The 20,812-nt window shown below is 54.3% G+C and overlaps 5 protein-coding genes across 5 annotated transcripts; 2 read left to right on the top strand and 3 right to left on the bottom strand.

Annotated features, from left to right (window-relative positions):
- Positions 1-5,306: 5,306 nt before the first annotated feature.
- GCG54_00014992 (uncharacterized protein) lies at positions 5,307-5,981 on the bottom strand (the record flags this gene model as incomplete). The annotated part of the gene is made up of 1 exon (XM_045414811.1): positions 5,307-5,981. The coding sequence occupies one exon, from the start codon at positions 5,979-5,981 to the stop codon at positions 5,307-5,309; it is 675 nt and encodes a 224-aa protein (XP_045260933.1).
- Positions 5,982-6,554: 573 nt separating this feature from the next.
- GCG54_00014991 (UPF0665 family protein C23C4.06c) lies at positions 6,555-7,802 on the top strand (the record flags this gene model as incomplete). The annotated part of the gene is made up of 1 exon (XM_045414810.1): positions 6,555-7,802. One exon carries the CDS (start codon positions 6,555-6,557, stop codon positions 7,800-7,802), a length of 1,248 nt encoding a protein of 415 aa, XP_045260932.1.
- Positions 7,803-8,410: 608 nt separating this feature from the next.
- Positions 8,411-10,127, top strand: GCG54_00014990 (uncharacterized protein; the record flags this gene model as incomplete). The annotated part of the gene is made up of 2 exons (XM_045414809.1): positions 8,411-9,205; positions 9,375-10,127. The coding sequence occupies 2 exons, from the start codon at positions 8,411-8,413 to the stop codon at positions 10,125-10,127; spliced, it is 1,548 nt and encodes a 515-aa protein (XP_045260931.1).
- Positions 10,128-13,598: 3,471 nt separating this feature from the next.
- On the bottom strand, positions 13,599-15,153 carry GCG54_00014989 (uncharacterized protein; the record flags this gene model as incomplete). Its single annotated transcript, XM_045414808.1, has 3 exons — positions 13,599-13,853; positions 13,945-14,091; positions 14,146-15,153. 3 exons carry the CDS (start codon positions 15,151-15,153, stop codon positions 13,599-13,601), a joined length of 1,410 nt encoding a protein of 469 aa, XP_045260930.1.
- A 4,552-nt stretch (positions 15,154-19,705) lies between these two features.
- Positions 19,706-20,499, bottom strand: GCG54_00014988 (Norsolorinic acid ketoreductase; the record flags this gene model as incomplete). The annotated part of the gene is made up of 2 exons (XM_045414807.1): positions 19,706-19,994; positions 20,051-20,499. The coding sequence occupies 2 exons, from the start codon at positions 20,497-20,499 to the stop codon at positions 19,706-19,708; spliced, it is 738 nt and encodes a 245-aa protein (XP_045260929.1).
- Positions 20,500-20,812: the final 313 nt, after the last annotated feature.

Here is a 20,812-nt window from a genome sequence, read left to right as displayed (position 1 = left end):
GATTATGTTTTGGGGGGGTGTCGTTCTGGTGTCTTGTCTTGGTCCTGACTCGACGGGCGGGCGGGCTTAGGTGAGGTAGGCAAGGTAGACATCAGCCGCATTCTTGTCGGCACGTCTGAGCTTGCCGGGTGCTGCCATCTTTTCTTCTCCCTTGCATGCACGGGCTTGAGAGAAACGGCATTTTTCGTTTTTGGGGTGAGATGAAATCGTGCGTGTGTTCAGGGTCTTCTTTTGGACAGGGAGGGGGGAATTAGGGGGACTGTGTGCTTGCAGCAAGCAGGTGGCAGGACGTGAGCAAGCGGTTTACTTTTGGCACGGTTGCATGTTTCTTTGGGTTGCAGTGGTTCAGATGGAAGAAAGTTTGTTTGCTCGCTGCCCGTTCGCCCGCGGCCGTTGGCAAGTGTGCGTGCGTTGGTTTTGCGTTTTGGGATGGCAGGGTTTGAAGGCGGCCGGCGGATGGCATATGCAGCAGTCAGTGGTCGTCGATGCGTATCCGTACAACGTGGGTGCCTTGTCAGGGACTTCGGTCGTGCCTATGCGATGAGACGAGGCTGGGAATGAATGTGATGGATAGAAAGGGAGGGAGAGAAAGTGATTCTCAGATCTCATCTTTTTTGAGGCTCGGCTGATGGAAGCGTGTGTCCTAGTTTCCTTTTGGGGACGTGTGAGTTGGGTGGATGATGGCTTCCGAGACGAAACGGCGGCGGACGGTTGTGCTACCGCGGGTGGTTCGGTGTGGCTTCTTTTTTCGCGGGTGGACTTTCCGGTGTGTCTTCTTGTGATGTGACGAAAAAGGGGCACATGTTGGTGATGGTGGTGGTTGTGGTTAATTCTGGCGGCGGCAATGGGTGATGAGGAGGCTGGCTGGTAGTCACAAACAATAGTGCGTGAATTTGTTTGTCGCGCAAGACAGGTGGTTGGTTGCGTTTGACAAACGTGCTGCTAGGCAGGGAAGGGTAGCCTTGTGATGGGAAACCATTGCTCAATTGGAAGACGGAAGGACAGAAGTTGGTTGGTGTCTTGGTGTGGGAGCACTCGTCCAGGTCCTGACCGGGGGTTTCGGTGTGACGAGCCTGTGATGGAGGCGGCGCTGCGGGCGGATGAGCGGGTAGATTGCGTTTGGGTGCGCCGTTTGGCTTCTGGGCGGGTTGAGTGTGGCTGCATCGCGACGAAGAAGAAGAAAAATATCGCAAGGCTGGGAAAAGGGGCGTCGTTTGTCTGACTGGCACTCGAGGGCCGGGCCTGGTTGGAGTTGGTATTCCGAGGGAGAACGAAGTGGTGGTGGTGGTGTTGGTGGTGATGCACGGGCATGGCGTCCTTGGGTCAGCGCTAAGGTCGCCAATCAACGGCCGTGATGACCTGCAGCGGCAGTCCGGGGGGTTCACCCACGTTTTCTTCTCGCTCTGTGTCTTTGGGGTTGAGTGGCAGCCAAGGTAGGCTACACTTGCCGCAGGTAAGCCCGCATGTCTTAGCACGGGATTCCTAAATGCGAAGGCCTGAAAGTGCAAGGTACTTCCGAGCACCAGCAGGCAGGCTGCGGTTGGTGCTACCGTGGCTTGCGATGTGGTGATTGGGCTTCCGTGATGGCGGGGCGTTATGAGAGTTGTGAGCATCTTGTGTTGCGCTGTGACGGGCTGCGATTGGGGGCCAGATTTGGACGGAGCACCGAAGGGGAGGACGAGGGAACGGGGGGCTATGGCAGCCTTACGAGGCAGAGGCAGTGGGATGTTGGATGCGTGACGGCCTGTCTTTGAGGTGAGATGCCGTGTCTTGGACGACGATCGGATTGGATTTTGAAGGATGCCGCTCCTCACGCTGGTGATGGGGGCTGGTGTGTTGATTCAGGTCCCTTGAATGTTTGATGGCTCCCTTCAACGGCTGTCGAAAGAGTCATCTGAGCAGTGAGAGTTGCACGGAGAAATGTTCACTCCCTCGGGTTGATTTGGTAGGACCACTTAGACGAACAGCATCTTTACGTGTGCTCCCAGCTGCGAACAGCATAATACCTGAGGCGCACGCTTCTGGCCCTCTGAATGGGTTGACCCCGTTGTCAAATTCCACAGCGATTCGGAACTTTGCATATTCATGCACTTCCACGGGGATGCAGGTCAAATCTGACGCCATCAAACCCCCCACCCTCCCCTTTCTTGGGCATGCCCTCGTGATGGGTTAAAATCGCAGTGAAGAAGTCCAAAAGTAGTAATGTCGACGGAGGTATCTCCTAGCGCAACTGAATCTTGCCAAAGCCATTTGCGACTTCAGAGGCGGGGAGATGAACCGCGGAAGGCCCATCGCGAGGTCTACTAGGAAACCAGCGTGAATATCCGCCAGGGATTCAATCACAGGAATACAGGTCAAATCTGAGGCCGGCTGTGTATATGTCGTCTCCCACGCCCGCGACGGGATTAAATCGCAGCGAACAGACATGCGTGGGGTCAACTTTTGCACTTTTTACGGGAATGCAGGTCCAGCCTGAGGCAGTCCGGATTCCCTTTGCGATCGGTCAAAGTCGCAGTAAACAAGCTGAATTTTCGCACTTTTTACCAGCATGCAGGCCAGATCTGAGGTCAAGATCCTCGTCTCGGGCACCTTTATCATGCCTTCATGAGGGGCTAAAGTCGCAGTGAATTCTGAATTAGGACGAGCTGTGGAAATCCACAGCTCGGCTGCTTTAATGCTGAGATGAAGGCATGGATCGAAACGCAGTGAGGGGTGAAAGAGGGGAAACATGGAACCAACCCCTCGTTCGTCGTCTGGACTCAGGACGCCTCCGGCCAGGTTGGCTTCCTGTTCATGTCAAACAGCAGCTGACATCATGGCCATGGATCCCTCCCTTTCTATTTCTTCAGCAACCAACACAGGATTCGGTGCCTGGCTCCAGCCGCCATCACGACCTGGAGATACAACGGCAACCCCCATGTCCCCAAAAACAGACCTGGAGTCTTATCTTGGAGGCGGGAATACCACCGTCGGGTTGTCTCGCAGCTCAGCCCCTAACAGCACCTTGCTCTGCTCTGTAAGCTGACCACCCGTCGGGGGTTCTTCTGCCTTCTCACCTCACTCTCGCCTCGCACCGCAGGAACACGGCTGCCGTGTTACTCACTGCTGATACCCAAAGCCAATCTAGGAAGCAGATGTTCACTGGCTTCCAGAAAAAGAGCTGGAATGACTGCAGCCAGGCAGCATGCAAACGAACCAGGACGCAGTAACCCACAGGCAGAAGAGAGTAACATACAGCAGCGGCACAGCACAGCACCAACACCAACGCACGACGGTATTTTTGGGCCCTGTCCTGCCAGTGCCAGCCCATCGCAGGCAGTCTGTCTGTCCTTGCGTCATTTTCCACTGCGCTGCAACCCCCGTGCGCATTCCCGAACGGGTTGACTGGACTGTTTCTCAGATGCACACGCCCAGGGCCCTGTCCAGCCGTAGCCGTGCCGTCTTCACCAGCTCCAACCCTGAACCCAGCCCAGGCATTCGACGGTTCCCGTGCTGCCAGGTGCTGTGTCGGCCCGTTCCCAGTGGGAGGGGTTCACGTTCAACTCAACTCGACCACCCCGCGAACTGTCAGTTGTCAATCCAATCTTGTGAAAGTCACCTTTCCTCAGCGTCCACCCAGCGTCGTCACCCGCACACCACCACGACCACCAGGCCACATTGCCAACGCTTCCCTGCTTGCGATACCTCTTTCGACAGCCGCCGTGGCCGCGCCGCAGTGATCCGGACCCAAGTCCCTGTCCTCACCACAATGGTCATACGAAACATCCAGAAAATGCCGTCCGCCATGGCCTGAATGACCCAGTCTGTGGAATGGACTCACGGAGCGCGTGATAGGGCTTTTTGCCGCTGTCCCCGCGCCTGTCGCTCCGCGTTTGTTTGTCTGGCCGGCCGGTGGGCTGCTGCGTCGTTTCTTCCCTGTCCGCCCGGGATGCCACGGATGCTGCTGCATGCAACGAAGAGAGGGGTAGCTAGCTGCTGAGACGAGACCCGAGAGGGGAAGACGATGACCAACAACGACAACAAACGAAGCGACGGGTGCGCATGCTATTGGCAGCTTTCGGAGACCTTCCTCCAGAAAAGCCCTCTGCCCTAGATATGCCCGCCCTCGAGCATGAGGTGCTGTGCGACGGCGGAGCCCTTCCCCCTCGTCCTGTGTCCCGTGGAGTTCATTACCTACCCAGGCCGCAGTTTGCAGAAAGGCCACATTTGAGATACTCGCACTGCAGCAGTCGTGGTGGCATACTCTTGACGGGCGGGCTGAGGAGTTATTTCGTCAGCTCGTCATACCCGGCGAAAGGTGGCTTCGTACAGTGGCTTACTCAAACCAACGCGCCTCAGCTTCGGGACGAGGCGCCATTCCCGACCGATCCGACCACGACGATGCCACTCGTTAAAAAGGGAAGCTGGTATGGTATGGTACAGATGCGGCGGGCAAATCCATCAACCTGGGCGCACCCCGTAACCGTAACTGCGGCGGGCACAACGTGCGCTCCACGCCGAGCGACGCTTGTTCTGCACGCAAGAGAACCCACATGGAAAAACGGCCAAGATACTCTTCCCCCTCCATCCCCCCGATTCGGGCCAATCAACGGCTTGCGGATGCACCTCGTCAAGGGAGGGGCGTGGAGGAGCAAAGTACCTCGTCATGTACCTCGCTCACGACGGGGACGAATGGACGAGAGAAACATAAACCACACCCCGCTATTCAGTTCGCTGTGCTGACCTTGCTTACCCCGCCATGCATATCCGCTGCCCTCATAACTCGCCGGTTCTTCAGCACAGTGCGTTGAGTCTGCTCACCGGCCGCATCCGCATGCCAGCTTCGGGGTCGGTAAACTAGGTGCTTACTGGTTCGGACTCTGCGCGTCGCTCGCTGCCTTCTTGGCCGGCTGAGCATGTGGAATCCCCGCCACCGGGGGCTATATGCGATGTTGATCTCTGCAGCAGTGTTCCCTCCGGGTCACGGGTCTCTGCTCGGCGACCCGAAAAGGGTCAACATCAGAATCTTGACACTCGGCGTATTGCTATTCAGGCCAATCTGGGGGTGTTCATGGAAAACGGCATAGTGTCGGAGAACCAAACTAGAAAGATGTCGTGCTGGTATTATCTTTAGATCGCGACTACAGACGCCAGCCTCCGCCAGGATAGACGCAACGCGCAGGCTAAAATAGCCGCCTCGCCGGTCCTCAAACCGCTGGAGTCACCGGCGCGTCACCGGCGCCGATTCCCAGCCTCCGCCGACCTCGCCGCTCCAAAATAAGCCTGCCAACGCAGCCATTGACGAATGAAGCCAGCCGCTTACTTTCTCACTTCCACACGCTCGAACTCTCCGCGCCGGCCTTCTTGCCCTCCTGGTACGTGTCACTCAACGCGTTATACAGCCCCTTGACACGCTCCACCTCGCCCGTCCAGTGCGCCCTCTCTCCTTCGTCGGGCAGCTCGCGCACTAGGTCCGCCACGCTCCGCGCCGTGAAGAACTTGTTGGTGCGGTTGTACAGCTCCCGCCGCGCGAGCGCCTCGTCGCCCTCCCCCTCGGCCCGCACGCGGAACACCTCCTGCAGGATGTTGATGTCGTGCGGGATCGCGAATAGGTCGCGGCTGTCCTCGTAGGTGAAGAGGTAGTACACTTCGCGGAAGCCGGACCAGGTGATGCCGCTGAGGCAGAGGGAGCAGGGCTCGTGGGTCGCGAAGAAGAGGCAGTCGGTCCGCGGCGACGGGCGCGTGGCCGGGTCCGGGTGCGTTGTCGTGAAGAACTGCTGGATGCAGTTGATCTCGCCGTGCAGCAGCGGGGAGGTGCGCTCGTCGTTGGTCGCGACGGTGTAGGGCTCGAGGGTTTGCGAGGAGACGATGGCGGCGCCGAAGAGTTTGCTGCCGGACGAGACGCCGCGTTGTGTTAGGGGCACGATGCGCGATTCGGTGAGGGTTAGGAGGGCGGAGAGGAGGGTCTTGGGATCGCGTTGGGGGAGAGGTTCGTCGGCCATGATGCGAGGTGTTCGCTGGTTTGAAGCTAGGTAGTTAGGGTGGACGAGATGTGTTGGCACCTAGTGCTGTTTGTAAAGGTTAATTCAGTTGAGGCAGTTCTTCTTGGCCTGGAAACCCCTTGGGCGGGGAAATCGTGAGGTGGATTGGCCGGTGGTTTTTATCGCCGTGATGCTTATCACGGCGAAGAAGTGGCGCCGACCTCCTGCTATCGGAGGCGTCCGTAGCGCGGGCTGTTCTCCATTGCGTCCGGTCGCGGCGACCTCCGGTTTGAGGTACTTCCAGACCGGCAGCGGTGGACCTGAGAGATCACTGGATCAGCCTCATCGTTGCGCTGCTGCGGCACAGGTTCACGACGTGTGAAGAAGTTGTCGAGGGAGGAAAGATGGTGTTGAGAATCCTAAGGCCGCTGAGATGAGCTCACAGGTGATTTTGTGGGACTTTGATAGTCCCGGGTGCATGACTAAGCCGGCCCCGAGTTTTCCACTGTGTTTTCACTGTATCATCAACAAATCTGAGTGTCTTCATGCACCACGCCCAGAGCGGGAACACGAAAAATTGACTGAACAGGCCCAATGCATTACATACGGCTCCTCCGAGCCCCGAAGCTCACCTTTCAGGAGGGGAAGAAGAACCCCTGGTCTCTGAACCTGGTGCTCACTGTCACCACCGATCTAGGCGACTCGTTCCTCGCTCACGATGAGCCAGTGAAGATTAAGGTGGCCCTCGGCTGGGAGAACCCTCGCAGTGCTAAGCAGAAACCGGCCCCGATGACTCTTGCGGGAGAGAAGACGCTGCAGTGGACATCTGGCATGCGGGTTCTGAAGGCAGACTTCCCGGCTCAGCACCTGAAGCCTGAACGGAACCTTCCTTCCGGCGAGACTCCCTTGAGGGTCTATATCGCTGCTGGATCCGGGCTGTCTGCGGAGACTGCGGAGGATGTCGCGATGGCTGGGTTCAACGGCGAGGATGGGAAGATTGTGCCCCTCTGGGCGAATGTGGACATCCCGATCCACGGCTACAAAGCATATGGGGATTCTCCCGGTGCGCCGACGACCTGTTTCCGACGCCTGCGGCTCGGGAGTGAGCACCATCCGTACATCGAGGTAGAGGAGGATATTGGCGAGAGCATTGCGCGACACGTCTGGGATGCTGGCATGATGGTCGTCTCGAGACTGTGGTTACTCTGCAACGGCGACTCTGGCACGGCTGCAGGCCATCCTTTGGGCATGAGGACCCTCAAGTCTCTCCTGTTCGGCAACAAACCCGTCAATATCCTCGAGCTTGGGTGTGGCGTCGGGATCTTTGGTCTCGGACTTGCTCATATTCTGGGCCGGGAGACTATGTCGAGAAAGGGTCGACTTGTGATCACGGACCTCTCCGAAGCCGAGGAACGAGTTCTTTCCAACATTGAATTGTCGAGAAGCAGTCACACCGAGCCGCAGTTCGAAGAGCTTGACTGGGATGAAGGTCGGGACGGCTCGTTCGGGCCACTTGTCGAAGGCACGCTATGGGATCTGATCGTCTTGAGCGACTGCACCTACAACGCTGATGCGCTGCCTTCTCTGATTGACACTTGGTCAGCTATTCACAAGCAGAACAATGCAATGGCCGAAGATAAACCAGTTGTCACTCGAGTGCTGGTGGCGATGAAGGTCCGCCACGCTGACGAAGATCGACTGTGGGAGCTGGTCAAGAAGGATGGTTGGGCGGTTACGGAAAAGGCCGCGATGCCACTGCCAATGTTGGGCGGGGAGCCACAGGAGATCTTCTTGTATCTCTTTGAGAACAGGATACGGGTGCTTCCCGATGGCTACGCCTAGACAACTTGCGGGCAGTCGGTTATCGGCGTTCGGGCACGGGTTGGGCAGTCGCCTAAATCTGACACGTCCGCGTCTGCCCAACGTTCCTCTCCCCCGCGCGCGCCAGTTGGCGCTTGACAAGACGACTGGGTTGACGCGACTGTCGACAGTCGTGTGCCCATTGCTACCCGATAAGATGTCCCGTCCTGCCACAACTGCTATTTTCAGTGACTCTTACATGTTCCGATGCGCCGTCTTCTCCAACCGTTCCCGGTCGCGCCCCGCACCAGACAGACGTGCAGCCCGGATGTAGCGCGACCATGCCCGAGGAGGCGAACCGAACCCGTTCTCGACTGGACGGAAAACCCAACGAGGCGAGCTCGACGAATGAGCCGCCACCACATGCGAACAACACACCATCCGCTCAGTCGGCCTCCGACATTGGCAAATCATGAGATGTGACCCGGGCCAACATACGTTCGAGGCTGCCAATGAAATGAGTCTTCAGCGACGGCGTTGGGCTCGGTTCTGCTGTGAAGTCCAGGGCATATAATGTCCTCTCTTGGAACTCTGTGTGGTCAAAGGAAGACTGTTCTGGTCACGCACCTTTCCCCAACCCTCTCGCAAAGATGGCAGCAGAATCCAAGACCAAGCCCGCCACCAACGGCATGACCAACGGCAATGGCAAAGGGGCCTTCAAGGGCTCGAAGCTCTTGGAAGCAATCCGTAACATGGTCTCCTCCGCAAACAACATGGAGAGGGAACTCGGCGGCCTTCCCGATCTCGAGAAGCTCATGGAGAGCGAAAAGAGGTTACGGTTGGAAGTCGAGGAGAAGAACGAAGAGATCGACGCCGTCAAGAAGGACAGGGACGACGCTTTGGCTGCCAAGGACCAGGAGGTGGAGCTCACCAAGAAAGAGGCCGACGAGAAGGTCCGACTGATCCAGGAAGAGGCAGACACCAAGGTCAGACTCATCCAGGAAGAGACCGACACCAAAGTCAGCCAGCTCAAGGCCGAGCTCGACACCGAAAAGGAGGCCCGCCGTGTGCTCATCGAAGGCTTCGAGGAGAGGGTCGGCGTCCACAACCAGACAAAGGCCGAGAGCACCGCCGTCAGCCAGAAGCTCGCAGATGCACAGCAAGATCTTCAGAACAAGGAGGAAGAGGCCGAAGCAGCGAGGCAGAGGGTCGCGGAGCTGCAGCAGCTGTCAGAAAAGTCGTCGACTCAGATCGAGTCCCTGACGGACGAGAAGGAGAGGATGGCGAGAGAGAAGACGCTCCTAGCGGCAGATCTTCAGCAGCGGGAAGCGGAACTCACTGTCTTAGACGGCGAACTCCGCCAACTGCACAAGGACGTCGGGGTCAACCTCTTGCACGACTACGAGGATCGGGAGCTTGCCAGATTGCAAGTCAACCACCGTCACGTTCGATGGACAGACAGCTAACAGGCCACAGCCGCCGCGAAATAGACGCATTCGCCGAAGAATCCCGAGGCCTGGTAACTGAGTTCTTCAAAGAACCAGACAACTCACTGGCAAGCCCCCATCCCCCCCACCCCTAGATCCAACCATCACAACACTGACAGATCACCAGAACACCGTCTCCCTCCCCTACCAACTCGACTACCTCAAACGCGTGCCCATCCCCAAGTCCGGCTCGACCCCAGACCTGCGCTGCCTCGTCGCCCAAGCCGTCATCGCAAAGTTCCTCCGCTCGCACATCTTCCAGCCCTTCTTCCTCCCGCAGGACATCCACCACGCCGGCGCCGACGTCCTCGAGTATCTCTCCGAGGACGTCCAGCGCGCCACCATCTTCCGCTGCCAGATCCTCGCCGCCTGCGACCGCAACGACTCCGCCAAGGCCGTCGCCGCCCAGGCGAAAGACGAGGTCTACCGCGAGCTGTGCGCCTTCGTCCCCGCGACCAAGTACCTGCCCCTCCAGCAGCGCCTCACGCGCTTCTTCGAGGCCGGCGTCAAGATGTGGGCCGAGCTGCAGCGCTCCAAGCAGCTCGTCCTCTGCGAGGACCTCGAGGACGAGGACATTGAGGAGATTGACGAGGGCCAGCGGCCGCGGATGTGGGACGAGTACGGCGCGCGGTCGAAGCTGGCGGCGGGCGGCCCCGGGGACGTGTGCGCGACGCTGTTCCCGCAGGTCGTCATGGAGGAGAGCGAGGACACGATCAATGTGATACACCCCGGTGTCGGGCTGTGGTCGGACCAGACGGTTGTGATTGCGGCGTCGCAGGCGATGGCGAAGGGGCAGCAGAACGGAAGGGTGAACGGCGACGCGAGGCCGGGCACCCAGAGGCGGAGGTCAAGTTCGAGTGCGCCGTCTGGGAGGTCGTGAGGTCTGTCGTCGGGCCTCATGTTTGTGCTCATTCCTTTGTACATCTTGTACCATACATGTCTCTATCTGTCTCTATTTAGTAGCCAAGCGGGTCACACACATAGCATTCATTCATATTTCACCACTGTTTACCCAAGCCCCGAAATCCTCCCGTATCAAAAAGAAGGCATGATGACTACGGGCCATTTGACGCCCGGAGCAAAAGATTGCGCCGAGGGGGAATCGAACCCCCGGCTCCCCGACGCTGCTGGATGGCAACGGAGAATTTTACCACTAAACCATCGGCGCTTGACAGTTGTTGGTGAACTGGGATGCCAGGAGCCATGGCGAGAACGCTCATGTTGCGTTGCGTGGGTTGTGGTGGATGCAGGAGGGTTTCTGGACCCTGATCTGCATGGGGTCGATGCAGGGGTATCGGGGATAGAGCAAGCTCAGCCCCCGAGCGGAATCCGCCTAGGTATTAAGTGATACAGGCACATTCAAGAGTAGTAGGATTTGTTTGATACAGACTTTGAATTGAATGGATTAAAGGCAGTTTGTATTCTGCGGCTCTTCAATCCCACTGCAGTCCGAACGAGAAAGCGGGCCCGCGCCCGTTCGGAGCCGGAGCTGTGGGGCAGACTCCGTTTCCCAGGGATATTTCGGAGCTCTCCACGGAAATTCGTCGGAAGTCTTTCTAATATTTTGACTTCCCCGTAGATCCAGTCTCGATCATTTCATGAAATCGCCTGGGTGATCAGTGACTGGAACTTCCGCATGAGACGTTACTACGAAGATTGACGTATTGCGAGCAGCCGCAAGAGCTACGGCCGCCTGCCTTGGCGTCTTGACTCAATCTTCATCTCCGAGTGTTATGCCGTTAGTCACTATTGTAGTAGCTCACGGGGGAGCAAAGGCCGTCATCAACTACCTCACCCCGAAGAACTAACACAGCGCAGACGACTGCGTTGCAGCTAACGGCGATGTGTTAATAAAGTCGCGTACAAACCTTCGGCACTCAATCACTGTTCGGTATCTTCAAATCATTGCGCCAGAAACCACCTGGAAGCTGTCTGTCGCGTAATCGGTCAAAGATACAGGAATTTGTCAATGCTTCTGTTCAGACAACACTGCTTCACCTCCCCGCCCGGCTTCTTGAAATGGCTTCCCTGAATTCCAACATTGCAGACAAGAACTATACTTGGCCAAGTGATGATGTGCTGGGGTGTAACGAGCGAATGGAGATACATTACCCCGAGAACATGTAAGACACGGTCACTCCATGAGGCTGTCCCATTGAAAGCTGATTCAAGTCATTTTTACGTGCCATCTAGATTGTTAGTAGCCACATCCGGCTAAATCATGGTGTCTTCTAACCGGATTGAGACTACACAGCACGGACTGATCCAGCAGCGTATATCCGAGAACTCTGAGACATGCAAAGGAAAGTATTGCGTCCCTACCTATGAATAACGCTCTCATTTCCAGAGGTCTAAATGATGCGTAATAAGCTTCGATAGACTTGTCCACATTCAATTATGCTCGATTCCAGCCTCCCTTAAGCCTTTTCCTGATCGCATAGTAATCTGCATCATGCATTGTTCTTTGAGGCAAGCAGAACCTTCGTATTTGTAAACGATGGGCGCTGCAAGACCACATATGTGCTGGCTTCAAGCCACGATGTTACGCGAGCTGAAAACACCGAAACATTCAGCTGTAATGAGAAAGATAGGTGCTTCAACATGACTCAACTTTGAAGCTGACATTTGATCGGCTTAGCTGTGCGCGACCGCCTTTTGCACAGAAGCTACGTGTTACCAGCATCTGCGCCCTCATACTTAAAGACGCAAGAGACCCGTGGTAAGCCAGGCCGGTATCTGCAGTATTCTATCAAAACACCACAATACTACTTCCAATACGTCACTTCAATCAATCTATACCACCATGGGTGCAGGACAAATGACCGTTCCCCTCTTCGTCTCCGCTCTGCCGAAGGGGATGACTCTAACTATTGACAAGATCACGGACAACACACCCTCCAACATGTATGCGAGTTTTATGCCGGCCTACCAAATGTCTATTCCCCACACCTTTACGGCACAGGAGGTCCAAGATGCCAAACCCTCGAGCAAAGACAGAGGCGCCAAACTCGGCGACTTTGCGTTTCGCACAAAAGATTTTCTTGGCTGCGGTCAAGGCGCTTCCTTTCTGGTCAAATTCACAATCAAAGGTCGACCGGACGAATACCCCGAAGCCGATGTTCAGGACACCCAAGGCCAACTCACGATCGGTACATCGGATTGGGGAAGGCTTTTTCGTCCCGATCAGACCAACTTCACATGGACCATTGGGAATAAGAGTCAGTCCTACTCCGCTAAAACTCCGACATTGACTTATCTCGACGACTCTTGTCTACTACTGTCATACGTGCCAGATCAGAAGGCGTATGTTTTTGGCGTCACGAACCAGCAAGACTTTATTGTGAAGTTGATGCAAAAGGCTGTGAGCGGCATCGTCGTAGGACACAAGGCTTTGTACAGTGCTGCCGCAGGTACTGTTTGCGCTTTTGGAGGCGTCGCAGTTGCGGTGGTTGCTTTCGGCGCAAATTATGTAGATGGAAATTGAGATAGAGGTATGGGGACTCATCGATCAGGTTTCAACTCTAGGCAGCTGCATCTATCTTCAGAGAGTCTCTTCAAACACTCAGGGGATCACCGAAAGAAGTTCAGCTCATAAAAAACAGCTCTAGACATCATAACCTCTCTATTGCGTGGCTTCGTACATTATTGACACCTACCCGGGCCGTTTGAAAGACGTATGATGCTGCTGGTTTCGTACACGACTTTTGTGATTGTGAACTTCATGATTTGCCTCTGCCTTCACCGCTACCCCTGTCTCGTTCTTCACTACCTCCGCCACCATCGGTCTCTATGCGGAAACCTTAACTCTACGACCATACAGGAAGCCCTAAAAGCTTTTTGACGCACCTCAATGCTTAGCCAGCTTGGTTTCACGTCGTCTGATAATCCGTCGAAAGGTCTTGCTTTCCTCTCCGCGAATCCGAGAAAACTGCACTCGAGTGTCTCGGGCTCCGTCTTCCATCTCTTTCGTACTCATCAACGCCTGCTGCTCACCCGGCTCATTGCTTTCGTCCCCCTCGAACCGGTCGGTGTAGTATATCAACGGGAGCACGCTGCTCTTCCAAACGCTCTCACCGCTCCTCAGCTCCCAACTTCTCGCAATGACCAACCCTAGGAGTATTGCCTCCAGAGCCAGCAATAGCGTGGGAAAAATGAGTCAGTCCGTATCGATCACAAAGAATGCAACATAATAAAGGGCCTGCTCACCGACTATTGACTGAGATCCGGCAGGATCACCTATTCCCAGTCGGAACGGGTTTGTCAGGGCGGTAGAAAGCTCCGCGAATGCTCCAAATGTCCGAAAGCCAGAGCTGGTCTTCGCACCAAAGGCATGTGGCGTTGTACGTATCATCTAAGAATGGTCCAAGTCTGGTCGCGAGACCGTTGAGATGCCGTAGATGCATTTCTGGGGAGCCCATGACGAGGGAAAATCGCGGCCCTCCGCAATAGCTTCCGCGGTGAAGTTTCTATCATGTTCAAGGCAGGGCGAAAGAGTAGCTACATGGCTCCCCTCTGATGTGCCGTTGAAGCCATCAGACTTGTACATGGGAACCTGAGACAGAAGTTCCTCCCTCAACTCCGTCCCCTGAACCATGCTCGAGTAGCTCTGCAAACACGCGTAGAACGAGCATGACAAAGCCAATGAGCCGGTAGTAGTCTGTAAACTTATTATGCCCATCACTGCTCGCTTTCTCTACAACGAGGACTGTCGTATTAAACAGCGCCAGGCCGGCGAGGGAGCGCGCATTTTCCGACATGATGCCGTCAGCCCACGAAAGGTCACCCGGTCGGAAGATCATTTCCGTCGAATGCCCCTGAGACAGGGAAGGTTTCATTCCGTTAGGCTACGACAGACTTTTAGTCGCCTCATCGAATGTTGCTGCAACCAAAGAGCTGACATCGGTGCACTCCGCACATATCCCAGCAGAGGCATGTGTGATCTCCCCGATTGAAGCAATTGACACGCCCGAATCCAGCCCAGTAAAACTGCAATTGCGCGTGGGACAATTTGACACAATTTTGATACCACTGGGGTTCAACACAGCAGCTTGCAAGGCGTTAACGGTGCTCGCCTTCAGCACAACAGAAGAGTCTCCAAGGAAGTAAGGCGCCGCGCTGATGTTCCGTGCTATGGGAATACTAGCAGGCTTCCCGGCCTCCGGCACGGTACGTTCAACGGTTTTGATGGCCTGCTGGACAAAAGGGCTAATGGCAAAGGACGTTGCAAAGATGATGGTCGCCATGAGCGTCAATGGGCTGCGCCACCTGACAAGTTTCGCGAGCTGCAATGCCGCAAACGCGTCTCTGCTGCCGTTGGTGAAGTGCTGCAGATCCAACATGCGGCGATCTGGGTCTGATGACCTGACAGACCAGAACCACGTCCAGCGCGTTTGGCAGATGATCTCTGCGGTGACGGTGGCGACGGACGCTCGCAAGAATGTCAAGAGAATGTTGGCGATGGAGTTGAGGGTGCTGTTGATGTTCCAGTCTCGTTGAAGCTTGTTATCCTGCGAAAGGAGGACCGCGTAGATAGCGGCGAGGAGAAGGATTGAGACTAAGAGACGGTAGATGTCGGAAAGCCAGGGTGAGAGAACTGATTGTCGGGCTCCCCTGTGAACGCCGGTGATACCCGTATGAGAACTGCCGTTATAAGGTAGTTCCGATGCTTCCGGGGCGCAGTACTCTGCCGAGCTCTCATTGACGCTGCCCAAGTATCGCGAATCGTAACCTTTGGAGTCGACAGGGGTTTCGTTCTCTGGTGGGTGCTTCTCGCTGAGGCTAGATGGCAAGTCCTCAGAGAGCGTTTCTTCAACAACATGGTCGCCAAACCGGGGTTCTATGACGCTCGGTTGGATAGCACTTGGTGTGCTGTACTCGCCAGACTTTTTGAAATTCTTGGTGAGCATTTTGAAACGAGTACCTCCTACGATACGGTTGACTCAAAAGGCATCTTTCGTTCCATTTGGAAACTCTTCCTCTGATTTATATAGCGTCATCGAAAAGCTGCCCATCAAGGCGAAAGAGAAAAGGCAACTGATGCCAGGCAGAAGTGGTCTGCTCATCGGCCCCCATACACCGGTACAGCGAGCTTCGCCGCTCAGCCTGCCTCGGAATAACCACTCTCGACAGGGCATTGTACCCAGTGGACCTGGCGGGTATGGAGTCATGGAACTGAAGTACAGGGGCAGCTGCAGATAAGATCAAATCTGATAAGATGCGATTATTTGAGGCTGTGCTTCTGGTATCGTTGGATGTCCGTCCAATTCCCGTGAGCAAGGCGACAATTCCAACGAATCATTCTGTCGATACACCCACACACTCTTCGGCACTTCCTCAGTTGTGTAAGTCCCTTGATCACTTGGGGGGTCTCTGCATCGGCATTTGCACTTCTTTGAAGAATGAGGAGTCGCGTCTTTCAACCCTTAGCATAACGTCAGATACTAGAAAAATCAGCAAATGCCATCACCTCACTTTAAAATTTGCAGTTGCACTTTGCCGGGACTGATGGAATGGACATACTTGATCGAATGAATCAGCACGTTCCTAGACATAAGTCGAGGTTACAGCGACGACGATCTCAACGAGCTGTGGTACAAGAGACATTCGGACGGAAATACCGGCATTACAGCAAAAAGAAAGGGTGTTACAAACGTCTTCTTCCGGGTAGGTTATAAAATGCAGAAATGAGGGCACTGCATGGTGCCTTTCGCTTTTCCTAAGGTACCTTATCAGTTTCATTGATAATGTTGCAATCAGGGGCTGATTTATATTTTCCATGCTATTCAGGAATCAATGATTTCTTGTTCATTAGGTACTTGCGCCAAGGATTTTCCGCCTCTCGTTGTCATACACAGCTGCTGTCCTGGGCCGTTCGTTCCATCGTCATAGGTTGTCCTCAGCAGAACCCTGATGTTACCATCGAGCCGTGCTACCATATCTTCTCATCTATGTCTTTCTAATCGCCCTGAGATTCTTAGTTTGCCACTGCCTCCATACCCACCGACATTTTTTCCATTCCCAGCCGTAGTTCCTTCCCCTCCTCCAAAACCATGGCCACCGTAGTAGCCTGCACCGCGAACATCCTCCCTGTTTTCGCCATGCTGGGTATTGGGGTCATAGTACGCTGTGCTCTGGCCGTCGCTCGAGGGATAGTAATAGCCGGGCCTCGGTAGAGAGCCCCAATATGGTGTCGCTGAGGGGGGCGACCTGGCGCCAGATCTCTTGGAGAAACGCTTCTTGAAGCGCAATGGCAGGCACATGTTGACTATGAAGATGCAGTAATGGATTCTTTCCAGGGTTGCTGAAGAGTTATGAGTCGGTATCGTACATACTGTCCGCAATGCTTTAGGTAAACAGATGCTTTGATAGAGCGGCGGAGGGTAATGTTTGGGGTACAGTTGGCCGATGTGGGGGACGACGACGATGAGTGCCTTTTTTGATCTTGGTGAAGAAAAACTCAAACACCATGATGGGAAACATCAGACGAAGGAGTGAGTAATGCCACAAAAACACACCCCCTCTCCACCCTCCGGGTATGCCATCTACATGCTTCCCTACTGTGAATCTGGAGCGGCGATCGTCCCGCGAATATTCCAAATGAAAACACGAGACTTATTTCCCATCCTAGTCTCGCCTAACTCTATAATCTCACCAAACCTCGGCATATCCGAGCGATTCTAGCAATGCCTGGAGTTTGTATGGCTGTAGCCGAAAGAGCGAAGGCGCGCTGACCCCACAGTCTTGTCCCGGTTTGAACGATGTCTGGAGCAACCGCTGTGCTTCGCACTGTCAGCCGTCTCCAAGACGACTATGATTGAGTATCGTACCCCAGTGTTTGTTTCTGGAACGATGCTTCTCGACAGAATTTGTTGAAATTCGTTTCTCGGAGCAAAATGACAGACACGTGCTATTAAGAAGAAGAAAAAGAGACCATTGCATGTCTGCTTACTTTTGTCGCCATTATCCAGCACATGAGCATCAGTTTCGCGTCTCACATCTCAGTAACTCCAAGCATTCATCAACCACCGCCTCCATCCCCACCACCATCCCCTCCGTCACCACCGCCATCTCCTCCAGCCCTCGTTGATCCTCCAAACCCGTGACCTTGATAGTAACCCTTGTCTCCGGGATAGTCACACCAATCCCACATTCTTTGACTTGAACGTCCATGGCTGCCAATACGAGCGTCGAAGTCAGAGCACGCTGTCTTCTGCCCGCTGCTGGAAGAATAATAGTAGCCGGCTATGGGTAGGTTGCCCCAGTGAGGCGTTTCGGAAGGACGAGGCTTGCTGCGAGAGTTCTTGGGGTTGCGCTTCTTAGAGCGCAAAGAAAGACACATTCTGCCCAGGGCAAGAGAAGGATAGATACTGGCTTACTGAAATTTTTTGATTGTTGAACACTATGCTTGAATGATTTGGCTGTTCTTCTAAGACAGCATGTGTTTATATCTTTGCGAAAAGGGTTTATTGACTGGAATTTGACGTCATGGGTGGCAAGAAATTCCAGTCAGCCTGCCGGAGGATCTGAAATGGACAGAATTTGAGACATTGAACCAAGCCCTGCGACGTATCCTGTCGGTCTTCTCATCAGAAACCTCCTGCAGGTGGCCCATGGTGCTCCTCTTTGAACTCAGACCGCGTCCTAGATCCCCACGGGTCCACCATAAGCACTCGGGGCCGGGCGACCTTTCCGTTCCATGGAATTGCAGAATTGTGTCTGTTGAGCCCCGCCTCCAAGATGACTATGGCCTGGCATCGAGCCCCAGTACTGAGCCTTTGTAGGCCGAGTCTCAGAGTTGGGCTTCTCGGAGGAATCTTCGATACGGTGCTTTTTCGAGCGCAACGGGAGACACATAATGACGTTGGAGATATTGATGCGAAGATAACTTTTAACTCTGATGCTGAAAGAACTGAATTCAAACACGGACATTCCGAGTCGCGACCTCGGTTTAATACGTTGATGCACACCAATGACACGGTGACACCATCGTGAGTGCCACTGAGAGATATGTGATGACGTGTAAACACGTCAATGTTCTCAGTGTTGGACAAGTCAAGTAATCAGTCATTACAAGCATAACACAGCAAACACTTTGTGAAAAGCAGTACCCCCTTGGTCGTGTTCTTGCCACGCACGTAAGCCCAGAGTTTTGCCTCGTGGCTGAGACACATCGATGGCAGCCACAGATATTGGCAGATCTGCAATGAGAAAGCCTCGGGACGTCTTCAGCACCTAGGATGTCCGAAAATAGTATTATGAAGTAGAATTTCATGCGGTTAGCTACCAAGAGCAAATGTCACACACGTGTGTTCAGGAGTCGCAGGTATATCCAAGGATAATCAGCAGAACTACAACATGTGAACGTCAATGTGCGAGAACATAGAATACAGCAGTAAAACGAAAGCCAGGCCGAGGGGGCAAGTAAACTTTTAGTAATGACAGCTGGACTATCAGCGTCAGGCTCTCAACTTTCTTAACATCATTCGCCTAGTTATTTCGCTTTCCAATTCCACAACGAGTAGCATAACGATATTCAACACATTAGTGAAACGTAAGCAGCCCTCACACTTTCTCTCTACAGTGGTAGTCTGTTCTAGTTACTTTGATTTCAACAGTGTTATAACCCAGCACAGCTCGTCATCCCATCACACCGTTCCATATAACCTCAAACAGCCAAAAAACAACACAACGGCCATGCAACATCAATGCAGGGTCTGTACAGGCAAAAAGATGGACGAACAGGGAATCGAACCCTGGACCACTCACATGCTAAGCGAGTATTATACCACTAAACCATTCGCCCAAAGGATGATTTCGCCCGGACTTGAACCGGAGACCTTCAGTGTGTTAGACTGACGTGATAACCAACTACACCACGAAACCATTGATTGTTGAAGAAAGCGGCGGAGGAGTGGCTTGTGAAGCGGCGGTGCGGGTGGTGGGTGCAAGACCGGTTGTGTGTGCTGGAGAAATTTGCGTGTGGAGATTGGGGTTGCGTTTGATTGCAGAGTCGCTAGTTGCGGTTGAGCCAATTGGCGAGTCGCGGAAGAGTCAAAAAACACCTCGGATCCTTGCCAGACTTGTCGGGGATTTCTGCAAATTTTCTTGCTGGGGCCTGCAGAGCTTCCGCAAGTCTTCCGCTAGAGCCCCGCGCCGGACCCGCACATTTCCCGCAAAACTGTCCGTGTCCGAACCGCATACCGGGAGATGTTTTCACTCAAGTCCGGCCGTCGGTGCAACTTGTGGTCTTTTGTTCCGACTTCATTGTGCGGAAGTCAGCCATCCGAGTTTTGAGCCGGTTTGCATCGGCACTCGAAGCTATCCTCTTTCACCCGCGTCAATTCTTACTTAGCCAATCGGCCCGTTATGGACACCTCGACAACGTCACACATAACCACGAACATGTCTTTCCAAACTGAATATCGAGTTCTATTATCTAAGGCTTCTTTTCGACTGTGTTCAATAGCCAGAAGTCTCTCCGTTGTAAAGCACCATTTTGCCTCCATGCGTCTCCTTTGTGGTCTTCGCTAGAACCTCCATCATGCCGTCGCAGGACTCGTCGACTCCGATAGAGGCCTCCTTCAGCCCAAAGTAACGCGCACCAGCGTTGCCCAAATCAGTCTGCACCCAGCCAGGAGCAAGGACGAAGGCGTTCAGCCAGTCCTCCTCGGCGTTGATTCTAATCCCGAACCAATTTGCCGCAGCCTTCGACGGCCCGTAAGCACCATTGGTGATGGGCGGCTGATTTCTGTCGTCTGCATTAGTTTCCAAGCCCAAAATTCCAAGAAATGCTGTAAAACTCACTCCAAACAGCCGGCAGTGGATCCCATGAGCGTAAAGATTGGTTCTCTTGGTGACTTCTTGAGCAGCGGGCGTGTCGCCTGGAAAAGTGACACAACACCGTATACGTTGGGTTCCATGTGGGCCTGTAAATCCGAGATTTTGAGGTCTGCGACACTCGGCCAGACAGAAGAGATACCGGCGTTTGCAATGACAATGTCGAGGTGGTCAATGCCATGATCTCTCTGTAGCTCTGCCACAGCGTCATGGGCGTCTTTCTCCACGGTCGCATCAATCTTGACAACAACAAGCCGACTTCCTTCGCCCTTCTTGTAACTTTCAAGCGTTTTTGAACCCGAAAGAGTGCGATTCGCCGCAACGACAGTGTGGTTTGGTAAGGCAAGATAACGTTGGAGGAGACCTAAACCCAGCCCACGGTTTGCACCCGTGATGAGAACGATTGTCGGTGCCATGGTATGCAAAGTCGATGAGTTGTCTGCTGAGAGGATTGGGCTGGGTGTCTTTCGTGCAGAACTTCGTATCCTTTTATCTAGAAGCATTTGCGGGGTCGCGCTTTATGTTGCTCCGGCTAAGCCCTGCCTGGTTTCGTCGATCCGGGTCATATTTGTCCATGTGGCTTGAGAAAAGCCGCCATCACACATGAATGGGTCAAAAAGTAACGGAGGCCGGGCTGAATTCTATCCGCGACTCAACCGAAGGATTGTACGGCTGTCGGTTTCATGACTAGTCCAGTTTCGATTGGGAATCGTGCTTACGGCGGGTTTG

This window comes from Colletotrichum gloeosporioides (genome assembly GCF_011800055.1).
Source record: "Colletotrichum gloeosporioides strain Lc1 chromosome Unknown consensus_66, whole genome shotgun sequence".
NCBI classification, from domain to species: Eukaryota; Fungi; Ascomycota; class Sordariomycetes; order Glomerellales; family Glomerellaceae; genus Colletotrichum; species Colletotrichum gloeosporioides.
The sequence above is the reverse complement of the archived record's forward strand: the minus strand, read 5'-3'. Positions and strand labels throughout refer to the sequence as shown.